At 48.4% G+C, this 18,531-nt stretch overlaps 1 protein-coding gene across 1 annotated transcript; it reads left to right on the forward strand.

Annotated features, from left to right (window-relative positions):
* The first annotated feature begins 216 nt into the window (after nucleotides 1-216).
* PTGDR (prostaglandin D2 receptor) lies at nucleotides 217-11,230 on the forward strand. The gene is made up of 2 exons (XM_067555127.1): nucleotides 217-1,872; nucleotides 9,231-11,230. Exons 1-2 carry the CDS (start codon nucleotides 1,054-1,056, stop codon nucleotides 9,426-9,428), a joined length of 1,017 nt encoding a protein of 338 aa, XP_067411228.1. The 5' UTR covers nucleotides 217-1,053; the 3' UTR covers nucleotides 9,429-11,230.
* Nucleotides 11,231-18,531: the final 7,301 nt, after the last annotated feature.

An 18,531-nucleotide genomic window follows, 5' to 3' on the forward strand; every position in this document is an offset into this window, starting at 1 on the left:
ATGTATTTTCTCGAGCCCCGCACACAGTTTGAGACAGATTTGCCGGACAACTTATTTCCCATTTTGAGCCTTGACCGGAGCGTGCAGTGACATGTACAAGAAGTGGTTTTCTGCGACAGACTGACAGATCGCCCAGGCAGACGCAGAGAGAGCCTGGTTTTGGAGAGATCGGTCCAGAAACCGGCATGGAAGAAAAAAAAATGAAAACATTTGGGGATGTTCTCCAAGGCTTCCCACAGCGAACCGCCCCGCCTGCTCAACTGTACCCCGCCAAGGGGCGCGGCTGTCTGTGCACAGCCTGGGGAGACCCGGGTGCATCGCGTCCCACTCCGGAGTCAACCCCGCCCCGCTCTTCTCTTGCTCGGGACCGTTTTCTCCCCGGGGGGGCGGGCAGCGAAGCTCTGCAGGGTGCCTCCCCCCGCCCCAGGAGCAAACCCGCCCGGGCCAGCGCCGGGAGCAGCTGCGGGGGAAGTGTCTGGTGTCTTGTCGAGAGATCAACCCCCCCGCTCCGGGTGGGGGGCCAGGACCAGGCGGATTGGATGGATGGCTCCCGGCCCAGCCTCCTTATTACCCGCCGCGGCCGGGCGCCGCTGGAGACCGTGCAGAGCGAGCGGCAGAGGAGCAGCGGCTGGGAACCGGGGCTAGGCGGGTTTCAACCCCGGCCGGGGCAGGAGCGAGCCCCGCCTGCGTCCACATGGCGGCGTCGGGCTAGAGCCGGCCGGGCTCGGGGCGCGGAGCTGGGCCAGGCGTGGCTCGGCTCGGAGCTGCGGGTGTAGCCAGGAGCGGAGCCGAGAGAGGAGCCAAGAACCCGGCGGAGCCGAGCAGAGGAGACGCCGTCTCTCGGGGGGGGCCGGGGCGCCTCTAAACCTCCCCCTGGCCGGGGGGACCCAGCGGAGACCGTCCGTTCCCCGCACCTCCCCTCGCTGTCCGTCCGTCCGTCCCCCCTCCTCCAGGGGCTGCCAGTTCTCCAGCCCCCCCCTTCTCCCCACCCCTCCCGGGGGGGCCCGTCCCCGTCCCTAGCCGCCCCCCGTCCCGTCCCGCAGCCCGCCCCGCATGGCCGCGGCCGGCTACCGCTGCCTGAACTACCGCAGGCTGGAGGAAGGCTCGTCGGCGCTGCCCGGCTCGCTGCTCTTCGCCGCCGGGCTGCTGGGCAACCTGCTGGCCCTGTTTCTGCTGGCCCGCCAGCGGCTGCAGCGGCGCCGAGGGGCCCGGGCCTCCGCCTTCTACCTGCTGGTCAGCGGCCTGGCGGTCACCGACCTGCTGGGCAAGTGCCTGCTCAGCCCCACCGTGCTGATGGCCTACGCCCGCAACCAGAGCCTGAGCGGGCTGTGGCCCAATGGCCTGGAGGAGCCGGGTGGCCAGGAGCAGCCGGGCCGCCTCTGCCAACTCTTCGCCTTCCTCATGGCCTTCTTCGGCCTGGCCCCCAGCCTCTTGCTGCTGGCCATGGCGCTGGAGTGCTGGCTCTCCCTGGGGCACCCCTATTTCTACCAGCGCCATGTGCGCCGCCGGCGGGGGGCGGCCACCCTGCTGCTGGGGTTGGCGGCCGCCCTGTGCGCCTTCTTCTGCGCCCTGCCCTTGCTGGGCCTCTTCGGGGCCGCCCTGCAGTACTGCCCGGGCAGCTGGTGCTTCATCCGCATGGCCGGCGGCCAGGACTGCTACGCCGTCCTCTACGCCAGCCTGCTGGGGGCCCTGGTGCTGGCCATCGGGCTCTGCAACCTGGCCAGCATGCGGAGCCTCTACCGCATGGCCTGCCGGCCTCACCGCCGGGCCGGCCGCCAAGGGCCGGCCGCGGCCCGCATGGAGGAGCTGGATCACCTCGTCCTGCTGGCCCTCATGACCGTCCTCTTCACCGTCTGCTCCCTGCCCCTCATCGTAAGTACCGTGCGGCGGCAGGGGAAGCCGGGGGGGGGAGTAATTAAGTGTGTAAGGCCCCCATCCTGGAGGGGACGGTCGCCAACCGGGACAATGGGTTGGTTCTGATCTAAAAGAGTCATCTCCCCACCGGCTTGGGGGCGAGGAGTAACACACCCCTCTGGCCTCAGTACAGACCTCAACCCTCCTTGGAAGCAGCTGGCTTGGCCCCTGGGCGGCCTTACCCTTGCCCTAGCCTGGAATGCCTGGACACCTGGAGCTGGGGGCCGTCCCACGGCTCCCTCCGCTGGCGGGGAGGCTGGCGGCTCCAGGGGCTAGGGGAGGGAGGCTGTGCCCACTGCCCAGGGTTTGCCAGAGAACTCCACTGGCGCATCCATTGGTTTAAAAAAAAAATCATCATAATAACAACAATCTCCTCTGCCCTGGCACGTCAGCTCTAAAGCACTGCCCTGGGGCGAGTGGTGGTCGGGCTGAGCGTGGCTAACCCCCTGTAGCGCGTGCGGGTAACAGGTGAGGAGGATGTGGGCAACGTGTGGACACCACCAGTTTTATGGAACTGGTAACTTTGGGGCCATGGTTCTCGGGTGAGGAGGAAGGACAGAGGCACAGGGGCTGATGATGGCACACGGGGCCTTTCGCGGCTTTGAGAGCTGACTAGCTCAGCGGTAACGAGGAGGGTTAGTTGTTTAGTGCCCTGCAACCTGAAGTGTGAGGGTGGACCAAGACTTCGTCTGTTAGCACCCGCAGCAGAGACAGCCAGGACGGAATGGGCCCAGAGACTGACTTCCCTAACGCTGAGCTCTGATTAAGGCTTAGTCTTGTTAGAAGGACAGGGAGTGTAAGTGTGCACGGCTGCCGTCGACACGGAGCCTGTCCTGGGGTTGGAGGATAGCAACCTGGCCCCTTTCCACCAGCACTAAAATCTTTTGAAGAGCAGACGAAGAAGGGAGGCAAGTGATCTGGGCACCACGAGGTGCCTGGGTAAGGCGTCTCCTCTTAAACTCTGGGGATGGCCTCACAGTGACATTAAAAAGGACACTGCCTTGCCGCATTTACTCTGCGAGCCCCGTCTCGCCTCCTTGAACCAACAAAGAAACCCTACGGTTACTCAAAAAAAAAAAGAAAAGGTGACGAGTAAGGAGGAAGCAAGCCGCTGACAGATTACAGCTGTATCATGGTTCTTAGGATGCAGACTGTAATATAACAGTTTGCTTACGCTGCAGAGAAAGTTATTAAAAACAACCGCCTGTTTATTGTGGTCAGCGTTACCGCACTCAGGCAGTAGCTCTCGCAAGCTGCATTTGTATCCAGGCACTGTCAACAAAGCTGACAGCAAAAGCCTTGATTCCAGAATGAAATGAAGATGTGAAATACAAACAAGGGCGACCTACGGGAATCAGGAAGATCTTGTGCGAAGCTCCCGAGAGAGTCTGTTTTGACACGTAAAGTGAGACGTTTAGTACAGAGTTACTGGCCAACAGGGAACACCAATGATTCTGTATTTCAGAGTCGCTTTTCCACTCAGAGCCACAGTTTAAAGGAGACTTGAGTCTGTTCTGGCACGTGTCTGATATACCACCATTGTGAAAAATCCTAAACCTTAAATGAAGCGTCATTTGCCTTACACAACTCACTCTAATTTTACCCACCTTCTCCTCAGATACACCTCATTTCTTATGCTGAGGGAGGTTTTTCATGTCATTTTTCCTCTACAATTATCCACCATTTTATTGACACCTGTCTCCAGTACTGGATAACACTCTGAACTTCATGTTAACAGATAGCATTTCACAGAAGAAAGTTGGCTCTGCTAATTTAGGAACTACTCCTGCAAACACTTATGCATTTAAATAAGGTTCCCCTGTGAGCGCTCCCATATACTGCAATGGGGTCTAGGATGTCCCTAAACCTCTGACTACCAGAAGCTGGGACTAGATAACAGAGGATGGATCACTCGATAATTGCCCTGTTCTGTTCATTCCCTCTAACACACCTGCACAAGCCACTGTTGGAAGACAGGACCCTGGGCTAGGTGGACCATTGCTCTGACCCACTATGACTGTTCTTACAGCGTTACTTATGAGTAGGGTTAGTGCTCAGGGCCCCGTGGGTTTAAATGATCAAGCACTTATTTTCTATCCGTAGCGTCACTTGTGTCAATGTGAAAGTACCATGAAAACTGTCTTAATTCAGTTACCTATCTCATCCAGATCAGGCATGTATCCGCCCACTGCTTTATACACAGAAGTATGGCTTGGAGGGAAAAACTCATTAAATCAAAATGCAATTACTTTACTGGTGCCCATTACTGCAGTTAAGGACAACTCACTAGTCAAAATTCCTTTGTCAGTGATTTACAGCTACAAAATAAAAATGAATTAAATGTGAGATCTTACCACAAGAAGGGACTTAGGGGCAGAATTTGGGAGAAAGAAACCAAAAACCCATATACAATTTTAGAAGGTTGTGTGTGGCTGGAAATAAAATCTAGTAGATATGATACCTTTAATATGCTTCACTCACACCACCCCAGTCACCCCTCTTTAGCTCAGAAATGTTTACTTTTTTTAAAAAAAGCAATTTTCCAGGTAATCATTTTTGTTTCACACTGCTGACTCAGAAGAAAATCATTCTTTTAAAAACAAAAGGAGCATTGTGCGTTGGAGACTAGGTTATGACAGATCAGGCATAACAATTTTTTTGATCAGCCAAAAAGTTCATGGATTTTTTTTTTTTGGTCGGAGCTATGGTCCAATTTAGTTAGTCAATTAGATTTTGCTACATAAGTCGGTCTAAAGTTTCGAATGTGCGGAGACATGCTTTAGCACCCAAACTCTAATTTGGAAACTTGCCCCATCCCATATACTTCTGTGCAAGTTCATGGAGAGTATTGTACCAGAATGTTTTTAATCTATAAAAATTGAAATGGACTCAACACAAAAGAATGTTCAAGGTCTGATAAAACCACAAAAGGAAGAAAACTCACAGTTGAGGATCTTCCAAAGCCTATGCATAACGTCCTATCTCCTTATCAGTGTGCCTGTGTGTAGTTAGACCCTTAATTATAAATGTCATATTTTTTGTGGTCTTGTGTTAGCCCGTTAATGAGAAACCCTTTTAGTGGAGTTTTTAATAGGTAAATTTATAGTGGTTCTCCGAGACAATAAAAATCGGTTAAGTGCTGTATTTGTATATGGACTTTCCTATCCTTTTTTAGAAAAGGAGACAAATATAAAATGTGATGTTGCACACATTAGTGTGCCAGCTGAAGAATACTGACAGGTGGGATAATGGTCTTGTAAGAGAGTTTTGTTTTTAAAATACCTGCACTTGGTGCATTCCAAAGGGGGGGAAAATGTTCTTTTCCAAAGTATTATGATGACCCAAGGTTGGCAAAGAAGATTTAGCAGTCTTTGGGTAAAGAAGAAAAAGCCCATTAGCTGCACAAAAGTACCACAATTTCGCCTTCAACAGGAACAGTAAATAAAGAAACAGAGCATGTCTGGATCCAGTTGAAGTAAAAAGTGGGCATTGTATGTTTCACATGAATAGTGATTATTAAACTTACAAGGCAAAGCCAACACCACAAACCAAAGCTAAGTCAAAGAGGCACTTTTGGGAGTACGTATGCTCATATGTTTACACACGTTTCAGTTTTTTCCCCCACCCAGTTTCCATTGTTATTACTGGTTTGTATGGTGGTTGCACACAGAGGCCCCTAGTCACGGGTCAGGTCTGTGCTGGATGCTGCTCAAACACAGAACAAAAAGGCAGTCCCTGCCCCAAAGAACGTACAGTCTAAGTGCTTAGAATCATAGAACCACAGGGTTAGAAGGGACCGCAAGGATCTGTCTAATCCCCCTGCTGTGTATCACTTCTATGCTACGCATCTGTGTATCACCATGATACCACATGCTCTGAAAAGTAAAACAAAATGACATCGGGCTTTAAAGATATTTAGGCACCTCTCTGCACCGTTAGGCACTTAACTCTCAATGGGAATTAGGCACCTTTGAAAAAAAAAATCTGACCAGATGTCTCTCTGCATCTACAGATCTTTAAAAATCTGGGCCCAGGCAACTATGATGCCAGCCTCCAGTTCAGTTCTACCCGATTCTGATCTCATTTATGCCACAGAAAACCCTGCCTAACTCCAACAAGGTCAATAGAGTTATCCAGGATTTACTCTGAGGGTTTGTCTACACAGGGAGTAATTTAGGAATGGCTATTCCAGCATCACTCCATGTGTAGACAAGACCTAAGAACCTAATGGAACTCAAAGGTGATTCATTGTGTCCACAAGGGGGCACTCTTACCATACAGTAATGATTGCCATACTGAAACATTGTGAGAAAACAAAAGTATTTTATGGAGATGCCTTCCTAGTTAAAATTGTGTGTATTTTTTTACAGCAATATTTAAGTTTCAAGCCATTTAAAGATTTACATCTTTAGTTACTATAAAAACAACAGAGACAAGGATGGTGAGGTAACATCTTTTATTGAACCATCTTCTGTTGGCGAGAAAGACGTCTGTGTAGCTCGAAAGTTTGTCTTTCGTCTTTCTCACCAACAGAAGATGGTTCAATAAAAGATGTTACCTCACCCACCTTGTCTCTCTAATATCCTGGGACAGACACAGCTACAGAACACTACATATAAAAACAAGAACATTTACAGTAACGGCATCGGTGTATTAAAAGAAAGTCTCAAAATAATAGGCTTTGTTTTTCTTTCACACCAATTTTCCACCCATGTTGTTCCACTGACTTCAGTAGTTACTCCTGATTTACACCCATGTCAGTGAGAGGAGAATCAGATCCAATATGTTCATTTATGGAGGAATTAAATATAATCTAACCCCCACTCATCAGCTTTCTGAGAATGTTTCCCTAACTTTTTTTTTTCAATTCATAGCTTGGAGGAATTACAACATTTGGACTTTTTGCACAGCATCAATTCTGCAACAATCTCCCACAAAGGTGTTTTGTAATGATCAAAATTCAAAAAGCTATTTTAGCTGTTACCTGCCCAAAAAGCTGTGGTACGCCACAGAAGCAGATCGAAGATGACATAACATTTTATACATCCAAGGGGAAGAAATGAATCCAGCCTTAACTGTGACCCAAGAATGTGAATTCTTACAACATATACATCACTGGATTGTTAAAAAAACCCCACAGCATATGATAAATGTACCTTAACGATGGATATGCTGAAAGAATTCACTGAACTTTTGCACAAAATGGTTCTAAGAGCACTGTCGTGTAGTCTAGAAAGGATGAATGCGGAGTAAGGCCCAAATGCGAAGTTTAAGGCCCCTCTCCAATGTTTCACTCTCTTCCCTCAAAAAATGTTCTCAAATGGTTCACCTACGGGCCAGTAGTGGTCTGCAGAGACCTGTCTAGACACGTGATGATATTTCCATTGCCTACGTGTTTGCAGGATTGGGACCTGGCCTTGCTGTTTAATGCAACCAGAAATGGGATTTCCTGATCCCTTAGAAATCCCATTTGTCCAAGGATGCACCAGGAGGTCTTATTCCTGAGCTCAGGTTTTGCCACTGCACAGACTTTTCTTTGTGCTGCATCAGAAAGGGTATTCACTTCCCAGCTGCAACGTCTTTGCCATGTTTGCTAACACTCACTTGTTCCTTATATATCCCCTTCTCCAGTAAGCATGTTTCACGGAGATAGGGCCTGATCTTCCTCTCCCACTGGGTGGGGAGGAGGGAGAAAATCAAGATGAACTCAGTTGAAGTTAAAAGACCGTGAGTGTAAAGTGAAAGGAGAATCAGGCCATGCTGCCTTTTCATGCAAGCATTTAAATCTTCACACATTTGGGCAAGTCTTGTTATCCCCCACGGGAGGGACAGGTGAAGCCTAGTTCACATCCTCAGCCTGTTTCACTGGACTGGGCGGTGGCAGTCAGACCCAGGTGTTGGGGCAGGAGTTGCTCCTAGTGGTCAGAGCAGGAGTCAGACCCAGCTTACCTGGAGTGAATCGAGGCCGGAGAGGTGCGGTCACAACCACGAGCAAATCGAATGCTTTGAGCAGCCGGTGAGTCGCTGCCTCTGCTGGGCGAAGAGCCGGCTGCCTCTTCGCACCAGTCAGGCAGTATAGCCAGTCAGGCTCCAGACTGCCGGCCATCTGCGCTTGTTAGGTTGCCCAGAGGCTGGCTCTGAGCATCCCTGTTGCCAGACACCCTGTCCCCAGCCGCTTTGCACTGGGGATCCCTGACACAAGAAATTCCAGGGTGGTAACAAATGAGTGTAGCTGCCTGCCTGCCCCCTGTTCCCCTCACCCTATGTGGGGCGCCCGCCAGAGTGCAGAGCACTCCGGCTGGATCCTTGGGCAGAGGAGCTATTCTTAGGGGACTATTCCAGCGGGTCTTACTGGGATCCATCCTTAAAGCTGCCTTTAGTTATGCTGGTGGCACCAGGAAAACCAGGCATCGAGGGAATAGAGAAGTTACCTTTTCCTCCCCAGCACAGCACAGCTGAGGATCTAGACCGGGAACACTGAGGCACAGATCGTTTGGAGAAACCAGTTGATTTACATCTTACGAAGTAGTCTTTCCATAGGGTGACCAGATGTCCCGATTTTATAGGGACAGTCCTGATGTTCGGGGGGGGTTTTCTTATATAGGCGCCTATGACCCGCACCCCGTCCCAATTTTTCACACTGGCTGTCTGGTCCCCCTACCTCTATGCATCCAAAAGTGCGTTCGCATAGTAAGGGCAAAACTGTCCTCGCAGATCTGCGTGTCTGCTAACAACATCCAAGCTCTGTGACACAAGGCCCTGTAACGGAGCATGAATGAGGGCATTGATTAACAGCCAACGCCCCGCCAAAAATACCGGGCCCCTTTCTGATCTGACGCCAGTGCAATGCCATCAGTGTCAGTGGCGCCGGTCAGGGTCTTCGCCTGCGCAACGGATTTCAAAATCAGGCTCCGTTTTCCTCGCGATGGGTTTAATGGATCAAAAGCAGGCGGCAGGCTAGCCCAGCGTGCGTTACTATTCCGTTGTACATCATGTGACGAAGTGCTGTGTTCAGTCGCGTACCAGTTACTGAGTTTGTAAGTTGTTAAAGAATTAAAATGTACTGGGCCGGATTCTCAAACAGCTGAAGGTCTGACCCAGGAAGTGTAATTATATGCATAGAAACTATTATTTTGTTGCCTGATCTGAGTTTGCTTGCTGATTGATTCATCTGCATGCTCAGTGGGTTTTAGTTAAGCTTGATGTTAATGAGGTCATTTAGGAAGTGTTGTTTACTCAAATCAGTTACGAAGCGCTGTATTATTGCTGGAGCTCAGCTTTTAGGTTTTATAATACGATCTTTGTGTTTAAAACAGATCCGTGCTTATATGGGAGCATTTGCTGCTGGCTTTGATGAAAAGGAAGACCTCAGAGCCCTGCGGTTTCTATCTGTGAACTCCATTGTGGACCCCTGGGTTTTCATCATTTTCAGGACATCGGTTTTTCGCATGTTCCTTCATAGGGTTTGCAGAAGACTGAATTCTACAAAAGCCACCACGCCCCAGCGTCTCTGAACCGGGCACCTAAAACTACAGCAGCAAACAGCATTTTGCTTTCCTCGATAACTTGAATTGGAGGAACATCGTGCCAGTAATTGTTTACATGACCAAACTGATCTCAGTAATTGTGCTAGATGTCGGGATTCATGGATCTTCTCTAAACACTGTAAAAAACAGAGAAATGAATTCCGAGGAAGGTTAAGTGTCATTGCCGTTCCGCTGTGTGCATGCGCTACAGAGATGAAGCATTCCTGCATGGTTGGCTTTTTGCCTTTCCTGTCACAGACTGGAGCTGAAAGTTTGTGGTCATGTGAGTAACAGGGAATCTTGTGAAGTGACTCTGCTTGCCAGAGCGTTGGGAAACGCTGATTACAGTAAGAATAATGCATTTGTGGTATAAAGCGCTGCTGTCTGATCTTCAGGCCTGATTCGCCACTCCCGTCAGAGTAAGGGCCTGATCCTGCATGTCTTTAGGGTTTCCCATAGATTTACGTAGGCTGCCGGCAGGCTGACATGTTTGCCCACATGGATCAGCTGAGAGGATCAACGCCTACATCAGGAACAACTAAAGTCTGATGGGGAAAAATAAAGCTCTTCATTTTTAAAATAAATAAAAGCGATGTACAGTCCTTTTCATGTTGTACTCTCCCGGATAAATAGCTTGTCATCCATTAGCCAAATAATACTAAATTCATGGTACATACAGCATCAGATCCGGCAGCAATGAGTCTACGGGCTTGTCTTCACTGTAGTGTCAGCTCTAGGTATAACTCGAGGGTGGCTCCAAACTCGATTCACACACACACAAAAACCTCTAGCCTGAGTGCTTACATGCGAGCTAGCTGACCAGACTCCAGGAGGCAGGGAGTGGGTTGAACCTCCAGTGCTACTGACATTCAAGGCAGTAATACAGTGGGGATTAAGCTAGTCTATGCTGCTAATACACATACTCTGTGCTGTTGGAGGGTTGTTTTATGAGCTAGGCTAACTAACTTGAGAGTAGATAATGCTCTGCAGTGAAGACAAAGCCCTCTATCCTGCCATGGATTTGCACAGAGAACTCTTTTTGGTGTTAGAGAGACAGCAGAACTACTGCCGTACATGGCCCGGCGGGAACCTGCAGAGATCTACCCATGTGTGGAAATTTCCCCTTCTGAGTAGCACCCCTGTGGAACTATTTACGTGAATAAAGTTACGCAGGTGGGTAAATCTTTGCTGGGTTGGGTCTTAAGACAGTAAACAATCATGCAGTGTAGTAATGTATTTACATTTATATACAATAAAAGTTCGAGTGCTTTATTCATTTGGAAAAAACAAGGGCTGAAAAATCTCCATTAGAAAGCAACATCATTTTACACTGTATGGTTTGTTAAATACATTATTATTTAGCTAGCATTGAGTTTTATACCAAGTTCATGATTTCCTTTGTCTGGTAAACAAACATCACGGATCTTTTGCTTTAAAGATGGGAGTTTATGCGAGCTGGCTGGGAATTACTGTGCTTACCTGATGCTTTTGAGATGGCCATCTCCAAGGTATAATACAATGTTGACAAGTTAGGCTTATGTCAATCAAACAGCTAGTTGGCTCACTGCAATTATTTTAATACTAGCTGCATGGAAATATAAGGTTTTATGAGAAAAAGCACAGTACAGGAAATGGCCAAAGATCATTTTAACTGAGAATTAATTTCCTGCATCACTTGTATAACTACCATTAATGTTGATGTGAGTTTGATACATGTATCAAAGAAAGAAATAACCTTACAGGAGTATTACTGTAGTGTCTCTCTGATAAAAGGAGTGTTTCTTTCCGTGTTTACTTGGCTAGTCTATGCACAGGTGCAGTCATCTTTGCTGTCATGTCACGAGATATTTATTCTGCTATAACTTGGCTGTAGTGAGAGTTTTGCCAAGGAAGAAACCTATGCAAATATCTATTGTGAACCTTTGTACCTTAAGGGAAGACACGATGTGGCCATTTCACCTCAGGCTGGGGACTGGTCAGATTCCCATAGTCAATGAAAGGTTGTTCTTGGCACGCATTTCAATAGAAGACTTCCAGAGCCTCACCTCCACACCGGGCCCCCAAAAAAGTGCATGTTTGTCGATGGGATAATCCAGCCTTGGTGGTGACCCATCTAGAACCTCTCTTCACCCAGGGCCCAAGCATTATTTTTTCAGGCCCTGTACAAACTCGTAACACGGACTCCCACCCACACACATACCACAGTTCCTCTTCCTCTCCATACAATCTCATGAGCCATGAAATTTTTTCCCTCATGGTAATGGGGGTTGCAGCCTGGGCCGGGCCCCTCAGGGTCTCAGGGCCCTGGTAAAGGGTACCCTTTTTCCTCCCCATGTGGGGGCCCTGCCTGCACCCCACTGGTGGGTCAGGACTCACTGTTTGGCAAACACAGTTGTAGACAAGCTGTCTGTAGGTGGCACTTTTCCCTCTGAGGACATGCTGAACCAATACCCAGGTACAGGGATGGTGAGCTCTAGAAATGATTAAAGGAAATACATCCACAGTGACATTAGATAAGGGATAGAATCCATTTTGTTTCAGGGGATCTGCCAACTACTAAACTGCCTGGGATTAAGAACAAGCTTCTCCACCGGGTCAATCATCTGTTAATTGTAGACTGCGTTTCTTATTTTCCTCTGACGTATCTGATGAAGAATCAGGATACTGGAGTAGATGGGTCACTCGGGCGAGCTGGCATTTTCCTTCCTGTGCTTGCGTGGTGTTAGACGTACCCACGTTCACACCAGAAACTAAGCAAAGGTAACTCAAAGACCTATGGGACTTCTTTAAAAGCAGGAGTGCAAACTTAGACTAGCGTTTTCAAACGTAGGACCTAAAGTGAGGCTAGGTCCCTACATCAGCTGAAATAAATTGGCTGGTTTTCAGAGGTGCTGGGCACCCACCGATGTCGCTGACTTCACTGGGACCTGGGAACGCTCAGCCCATTTGAAAAAAAATCTAGCTGTTTATTTAAGTGCATAAGTATGGATTTATGGACCTCTGTCTCAGGTATTTAGATGCCCCCCTTTACTATAGTATCTTTGCGCTTCGCAATCTTTAATGGATTCACCCTTACAACACCCTTGTGAGGTAAGGCCATGCTCTGATCCCCTTTTTACAGAGAGGGAACTGAGACACAAAAAGAGGCAGGGCTAAATTTACAAAGGGATTTAGGCACCTAACTGCCACTGTAGCCACCTAAGTCCAAAATTTTGATCATCAAAACCCCCCACCTCCCTGAGCGCCTACATTTCCCCCGATAAAGTCCCCTAAAAATCTGCTGGTGGGCACACACACCGCTCCCTACGTGCTGATCCCCACGCCTGTTGGGATTCACAAACGAGGCATTCCCTTGCCTATCTTGCCTGGAGTATCTGATACAACAGACATGCTCCAAGGCAGCTCTTCAGGAACCATGTCTGAACAATTTCCAATTTTGGCAACTGTATTCTTCTGCCTTAAAATGTTTAGTTTTTCAGGCAGGTTTCAAACCCCTCTTGATTTCCGAATAGCTTTGGAATTGCATGCTTAACGTGTCGTTTTATCCCTATATGTAAATTGTTACTGATTTGTTCAGATATATGTGTGGGGTTATTCACAATGAGTTTGTTTTATTGTAAAAGCACCCAGGATACTTAGTTTTGGTGGGCCAGAAGCTGCAGTCCTACCACAGACAAAACTCCTACGGAAGTCAGCAAGAGTTTCTTAGTGCATTCAAGTGAGAGGAGCGTTTTAATTGGACAAGTTACTCTGGTGTGTTGACTTTCTGAATGTTGTATCTCCTAAAATCACTCATCCTCTTTCTGAATGTCGTATCTCATTCCATCCTAGAGGTGGCAGCATTTCACCTGTGGGTGAAACAGGGCTCTATCCCGCAAACCACTCCAGTGTGTAGTGTGTACAGATCCATTGAAATCTGTGGGCTATACACAGTAATAAACACGCAGCTCAGTAGGAAGAGTTTTCAAAGCTGGGCCTCATTGTCTGTAGAACACCTGGGTATGCAGTCCTTCCTGCTACAAAGATGCTATCAATATGCAGATTGTATTTGTGTGAATGAAGTTCCGGAACAGCTGTCAGCCTTTTATTTATAAATGCCTACTATCAGAGGTTATCAGCCACAGAAATCCAGTCTATGGCTTTCCCCCAATCTTGGGATATACAGCTTCAGGTCAGAGCACTTTTTTATTACCCAAAACTTGAAAAAAATCAGTTGGGCAATTTTTAAATGACACAGACGGTAAACAATGAACTAGGCACCCGTGCCTAGGGCAAAAGCTGTCCTGGATGCTGGCTGGTGGAACAGCCACCAAGATTACACTTGAGGGCAGCAAATCCCAAATCATAGTATAAGGCCCAGCTGGGTTTCTGCACTGGTCTATTAAACCGTGCACAGCCTAGGTTGTATTTAGTACCAGTGCAAGATGATTCAAGGGCTGAACAGAGGCTATCAGCACATGAAGGGTCTGAACGAAAGCTTGCTGAAGTCAATGGGAAGAAACGCGTTGATTTCAGTGGGCTTTGGATCAGGCCCTCCTTTTGAACAGAAATAGTGACCAGTCAAGAGCAATCACTGCATCTGTTTCCATACTCAGCATCCAGCTGTAAAGTAACAGTGCCAACATGCATCGCGTTGTTTCAGTGTCGGGATTGTAGTGGCCATGAGAGAGAAAATATTGACCAATTACACTGGCTTTTTCATTTTATAGAAAAGATGAATGGGCCAGTTTCAGGAGGGCTAGAAATATCGCTGGTAAATGACTTGGTAGGTATAACTTACCATCAGGGCTGGGACGTAGGTGACCGGGGCTAGTGGTTAGCAAGCTGGTTGAGAAGTATCACGTTAAGTCACTGGGAATCAGAGAGGAGCCAGTCAAACTAATCCAGACCGGGCCAGATGCTGCTAGGGTCACCAGTAAGCAGGCAGGTAGGAGTCTGTAGGGCTGGGTGAGGGAGCCAAGTTGCAGTTAGCTAGAGCCCAGTTTGTGCAGACAACTCCCTGCGCCTCTCTTTGGGTTTAAATGGGAGGCCCTGACCAATCAGAGGTCCCGGTGTTCCTCCAATCAGAGCCCAAGGGAGGCCTCGCGGATATAACTTGAGGTTTCATGGCATTTCCGCTCAGTCAGTCGGTAGCGAGTCACTGGGTGAGAGCAGGGTGGCGCCGGCGTCCTGGGAACCCCGCGGCCCCAGGTTCAGGATCTGCAGGATCATGACAAACACAGAGGGCCAGACGTTTGCACCACTGAGTTTAACCCAGTGTTTCTCCTGATTTTCTTAAGGGATGTAAGTTTGAGATTCAGACCTTGTCTACACCCAGACTTGCACCAGTTTAGTTAAACCCGTGCAAAGAGTGCTTACACAGGGGTTATTTCCACCTTAAGGCTGGCTTCTTTTGATTTCAAAAGCAAAACCAAAACAAGCCACTCTCATAAATGGAAATCAGAGTCCACACAAGGGTTTGTGCCCGTGCAACGAAAATGGTTTCCATTCACATCTTGTGTTAAACGGATGCAATTTTCCTGTGTAGACAAAACCTCAGATTATCACTGGAAGTGGTACAATTGTTTGGAATCATCTCTTCTTTGAAAAGAACACATGGTATTTGTTAGAGAGACAAGACAACCAGAGGTAAACAAGGAATTTGCAGGGGGAAGAGAAACACTAAATAAGAAATGAACAAATCATGCCATCTGGTATTTTCCTGTCTTCAAGTGCAGGCAGAAATCAACAACTTTGCCATTACGGTAGAAACAGCTACTCTGTGGCAATGATCAACTGAAAATTCTGAAGCCTCATGTGGGTATTTAAGAGGTCCATTAGCTTCCAGGAAAATAATCTTCACTACATGCCAAAACAACAACAAAACCAAACAAAAGATCCCCACAGCTTGCTGTGAGACGGATCCAAGATGTAAATATTAAGAAGCAGCAGCGGGGGAAAAAAAATCACAGAATAACCACTCTGCAAAATGCAATCCAGCAGTCTTTTTTGTGACTCATCTCTGTGCAAGCACAAGAGGGGTGTAAACTCTGCTCCTTGCGTGGGCTGCTCAGACAGGAGTCTGGGTGCAAAGAAAACACCAGCCTCTACCAGCTGCTATTCTTCCTTGCAAGCAAACAAGGGGGGGGGGGATCAGAGAGGAGTGGGGAAGCACACACAGCCTGAGCGTCACCTCCCCAATTCACAAGGTGGGAAACAGGCTGAATCCATCCAGTCGCTGCAGTCAGGGAAGAAACCGTGAACAAGGCTGCTTCGGGGCACCACCAGAGCTTTGAGCAACGGGTCCATCTAGTCCTAAATCAGTAACGTCCACACAAAGCGCCCGATTCTGTTCCTACGCGGGTGTAAATGAGGAGGGACCACACTGAGCTCAGTGGAAGGGCGCCGGGGTAAACCCACGGTAAGTGCCAGCAGGAGCAGAGCCAGAATATCGAGCTCCGTCACTTTTAATGGTCACAAGCCACACACGTTAGCTATAGAACAGCCAAGTTTGGTGAGTCCCACAGGTGAGAGCAGTGGGCGGGGTTGGGGCTTGCCGGCTGTGGCTGGGTACGGTTTAACGGGGGGGTGAGAGGTTGGGGGTAGGTGGGTGCAGTGGAAGGGGTGGCCTGGAGTCTGTCCGCCAGCCTCTGCTTGCTGCAGCCTCCGTCTCCCTTGGGATCCGGCAGAGAGGCCAGCTAGCTGCCGGCAAAGCAGGTGCCACGGCGGCACCTGGTAGCCGGAAGGAAATGCCCACTGTTAGTCTGCAGCATGAGAGTCCACCCTGGACGTGGGCAGGCGTGGCAAGGCACAGGTGTCCCCCACGGGGCTGGACATTTGGCTGCCCTCTCACAGGGAAGCCCCCAGGAGGGAGCAAAAGCTCCCACCCCCCATTGTGGAGTTTCTCCTCAATCATTCCATGGAGGGGAGAGAACGGTTTGGACACGGCCCTGCCAGCAGCCTCCCCCCAGCACCAGGAGCTGCCTTCGAGCCCTGCAGCTCCCTGGTGTCAGAACAGGGGCGGACAAGGCAAAGCACCCAGAAATCACGAGTCGGGCCCGGAAAAACCATGAGATTTGGAAAGTGAGCAATGGTGGGCTCTTGGTTTCTGTGTCATGCACTCAGCTCACGGTTTTCAAGCTCTTCTCTGCTGCCATCAGGACTGGACACTTACTTGAAAAACTCCTGCGAGGGCTGGCCACAGGGTGAGTGAGAAACCAGGGCCAGCCACGCACAGAGAGGCCCTGTTTGCCCCTGCCTGGAAATCGCAGTTTGTCTGTCCACACGAAGGTTTGCACTGGTAGGACATGGACAGCTGTGACAGGTGCAAATCCCCACTCTGGGCCAGACCAGGTTAATTTCATGCCAATTTACATGAATTTATACCATTTGCAAATCGCCATGTTTTGCCTGGAGTTGTGGAGCTGTGTTTGCCTCCAGCCCCCTCCTTCCCATGTGTGGAAGCCTGAACCAGCAGACAGAGTTCTATGGGGTCTGAACTAGGGGAAGGGGAAAGAACGGCAGTGCGGAGTTGGCTGGTCCCCCCATTTCTGCACAGGAGTGGGTTAATCCACAAAGCCATTTAAAATGTTAAAAAAAAATTAAAATATAATGAAACCATGGTGAGACACATGAACATTACACCACACATAGGTGCTGCTCCCTTAAATCTCAGCTTGATCCAGTCCTGTAGTTCAGTGCTTCTCAACCGTTCCCAACTACTGTACCCCTTTCAGGAGTCTAATTTGTCTTGGGTACCCCAAGTTTCGACTCACTTAAAAACTATTTGCTTACAAAACTAAATCCAAGGATACAGAAGTGTTACAGCACACTGTTCCAGAAAAATTGTTTACATTCTCATTTTGTCTGTATGAAATTGTCATTTGTATTAACTTCACTAGGTTAGCCTGTCGCAAAGCTAGGCAAATATCTAGATGTGCTGATGTACCCCCTAGAAGACCTCTGTGTACCCCCACGGCTACATGTACCCCTGGTTGAGAACCACTGCTGTAGTTCACCCTCTATCTTGTTTCCTGTGTAAAGCTTCTGTAAAAGTAAATGTTTAAAGACAAGTCATAGCGCACCACAGCATTTTAATAGTTTGTTGTAATGTTTTGTTGCATTTGTCCCAGTGCAGCTAGTTGATCTCTCGCTTGGACAGTAAATAAATGTTACGTGTTTTAATCAGGTTTTGTGGCAGTAAACAATTAAAACTCTTTGCACAGACTCATCTTTTCTATGTAGTGCAAGTAATGGAGGTAACTCGGTATGCTAAAAATCGCATCTCAGCACCAGCCATATAGATCTACTTAGCCTGCACTATGCATAGAGTGTGAAATGGCTGTGTGTTCATTACTGCACTAGCTGGAAATATAAGTAAAGTAAAAGACGGTGACTTAAGGGCCAACCCCACAGTTCTTATTCTGGAAAAATTCCAGTTGATCTCAACTTGCCTAAGAAAGAATTTCAGGATCAGGCCCATGGGACCGCACATAGCAAATAAATGAGAATCATGCAATAATATTACGGGTTGGGTGTAATCCCCATTCAGTTAAGATAGTTGTAAGAAACAGTGAAGCTCCTTTACGGAACCAGAAAGCTGAAGCCATAGCAGCCTTCAGCCCACACACAGGCAAATGTCACCACCCAAAATATCAGCACATGCAAGGCATATGTGGGCAGAGGGGTTGTTTTGTGAAGGTTTGTGTTTCTGGGAAAGCAAGCAGGAACACAAGAAACCGGGCAGCACGGAAGCACCAGGGCACCATCTGAACGACGCCTGGGAGAGTGTGGCCCTGAGAAAAGCCAAGAGAGAGAGCCTTTGGACTAAGTGCTGGCTGGAAAACTGCTGTGTTCAAGGAAACAGAACTTTATTATACACATATTGTAAATAAACAGGATTACATCCAAGAAACACCCGACGATCACCAATTTCTCCTCTGAATGGAAAAAAAACTCTGAATTTTTGGCTAACTGCTCAGGTCAAAAAGGTAACGATGCTATTTGTTCAGCAGAACAAAGCAACAATATCAGGGTTACCTGTCAGGTCACCGATTGTCTGTCATCTCACGTGACACTTATGCAGCTGGCAGCCCCGTACAGGTATTCCCAC

Source organism: Emydura macquarii, unplaced genomic scaffold (genome assembly GCF_026122565.2).
Source record: "Emydura macquarii macquarii isolate MOO-44397 ecotype Brisbane River unplaced genomic scaffold, CSIRO-AGI_Emac_v2 contig_1551, whole genome shotgun sequence".
NCBI classification, from domain to species: domain Eukaryota; kingdom Metazoa; phylum Chordata; order Testudines; family Chelidae; genus Emydura; species Emydura macquarii.

Bases quoted from the DNA above. Each gene is read 5' to 3' on its own strand.
- PTGDR (XM_067555127.1), top strand. From the start codon at position 1,054: ATGGCCGCGGCCGGCTACCGCTGCCTGAACTACCGCAGGCTGGAGGAA. The intron at 1,873-9,230 runs GTAAGTACCGTG...TGTTTAAAACAG, and splicing joins TCTGCTCCCTGCCCCTCATC to ATCCGTGCTTATATGGGAGC.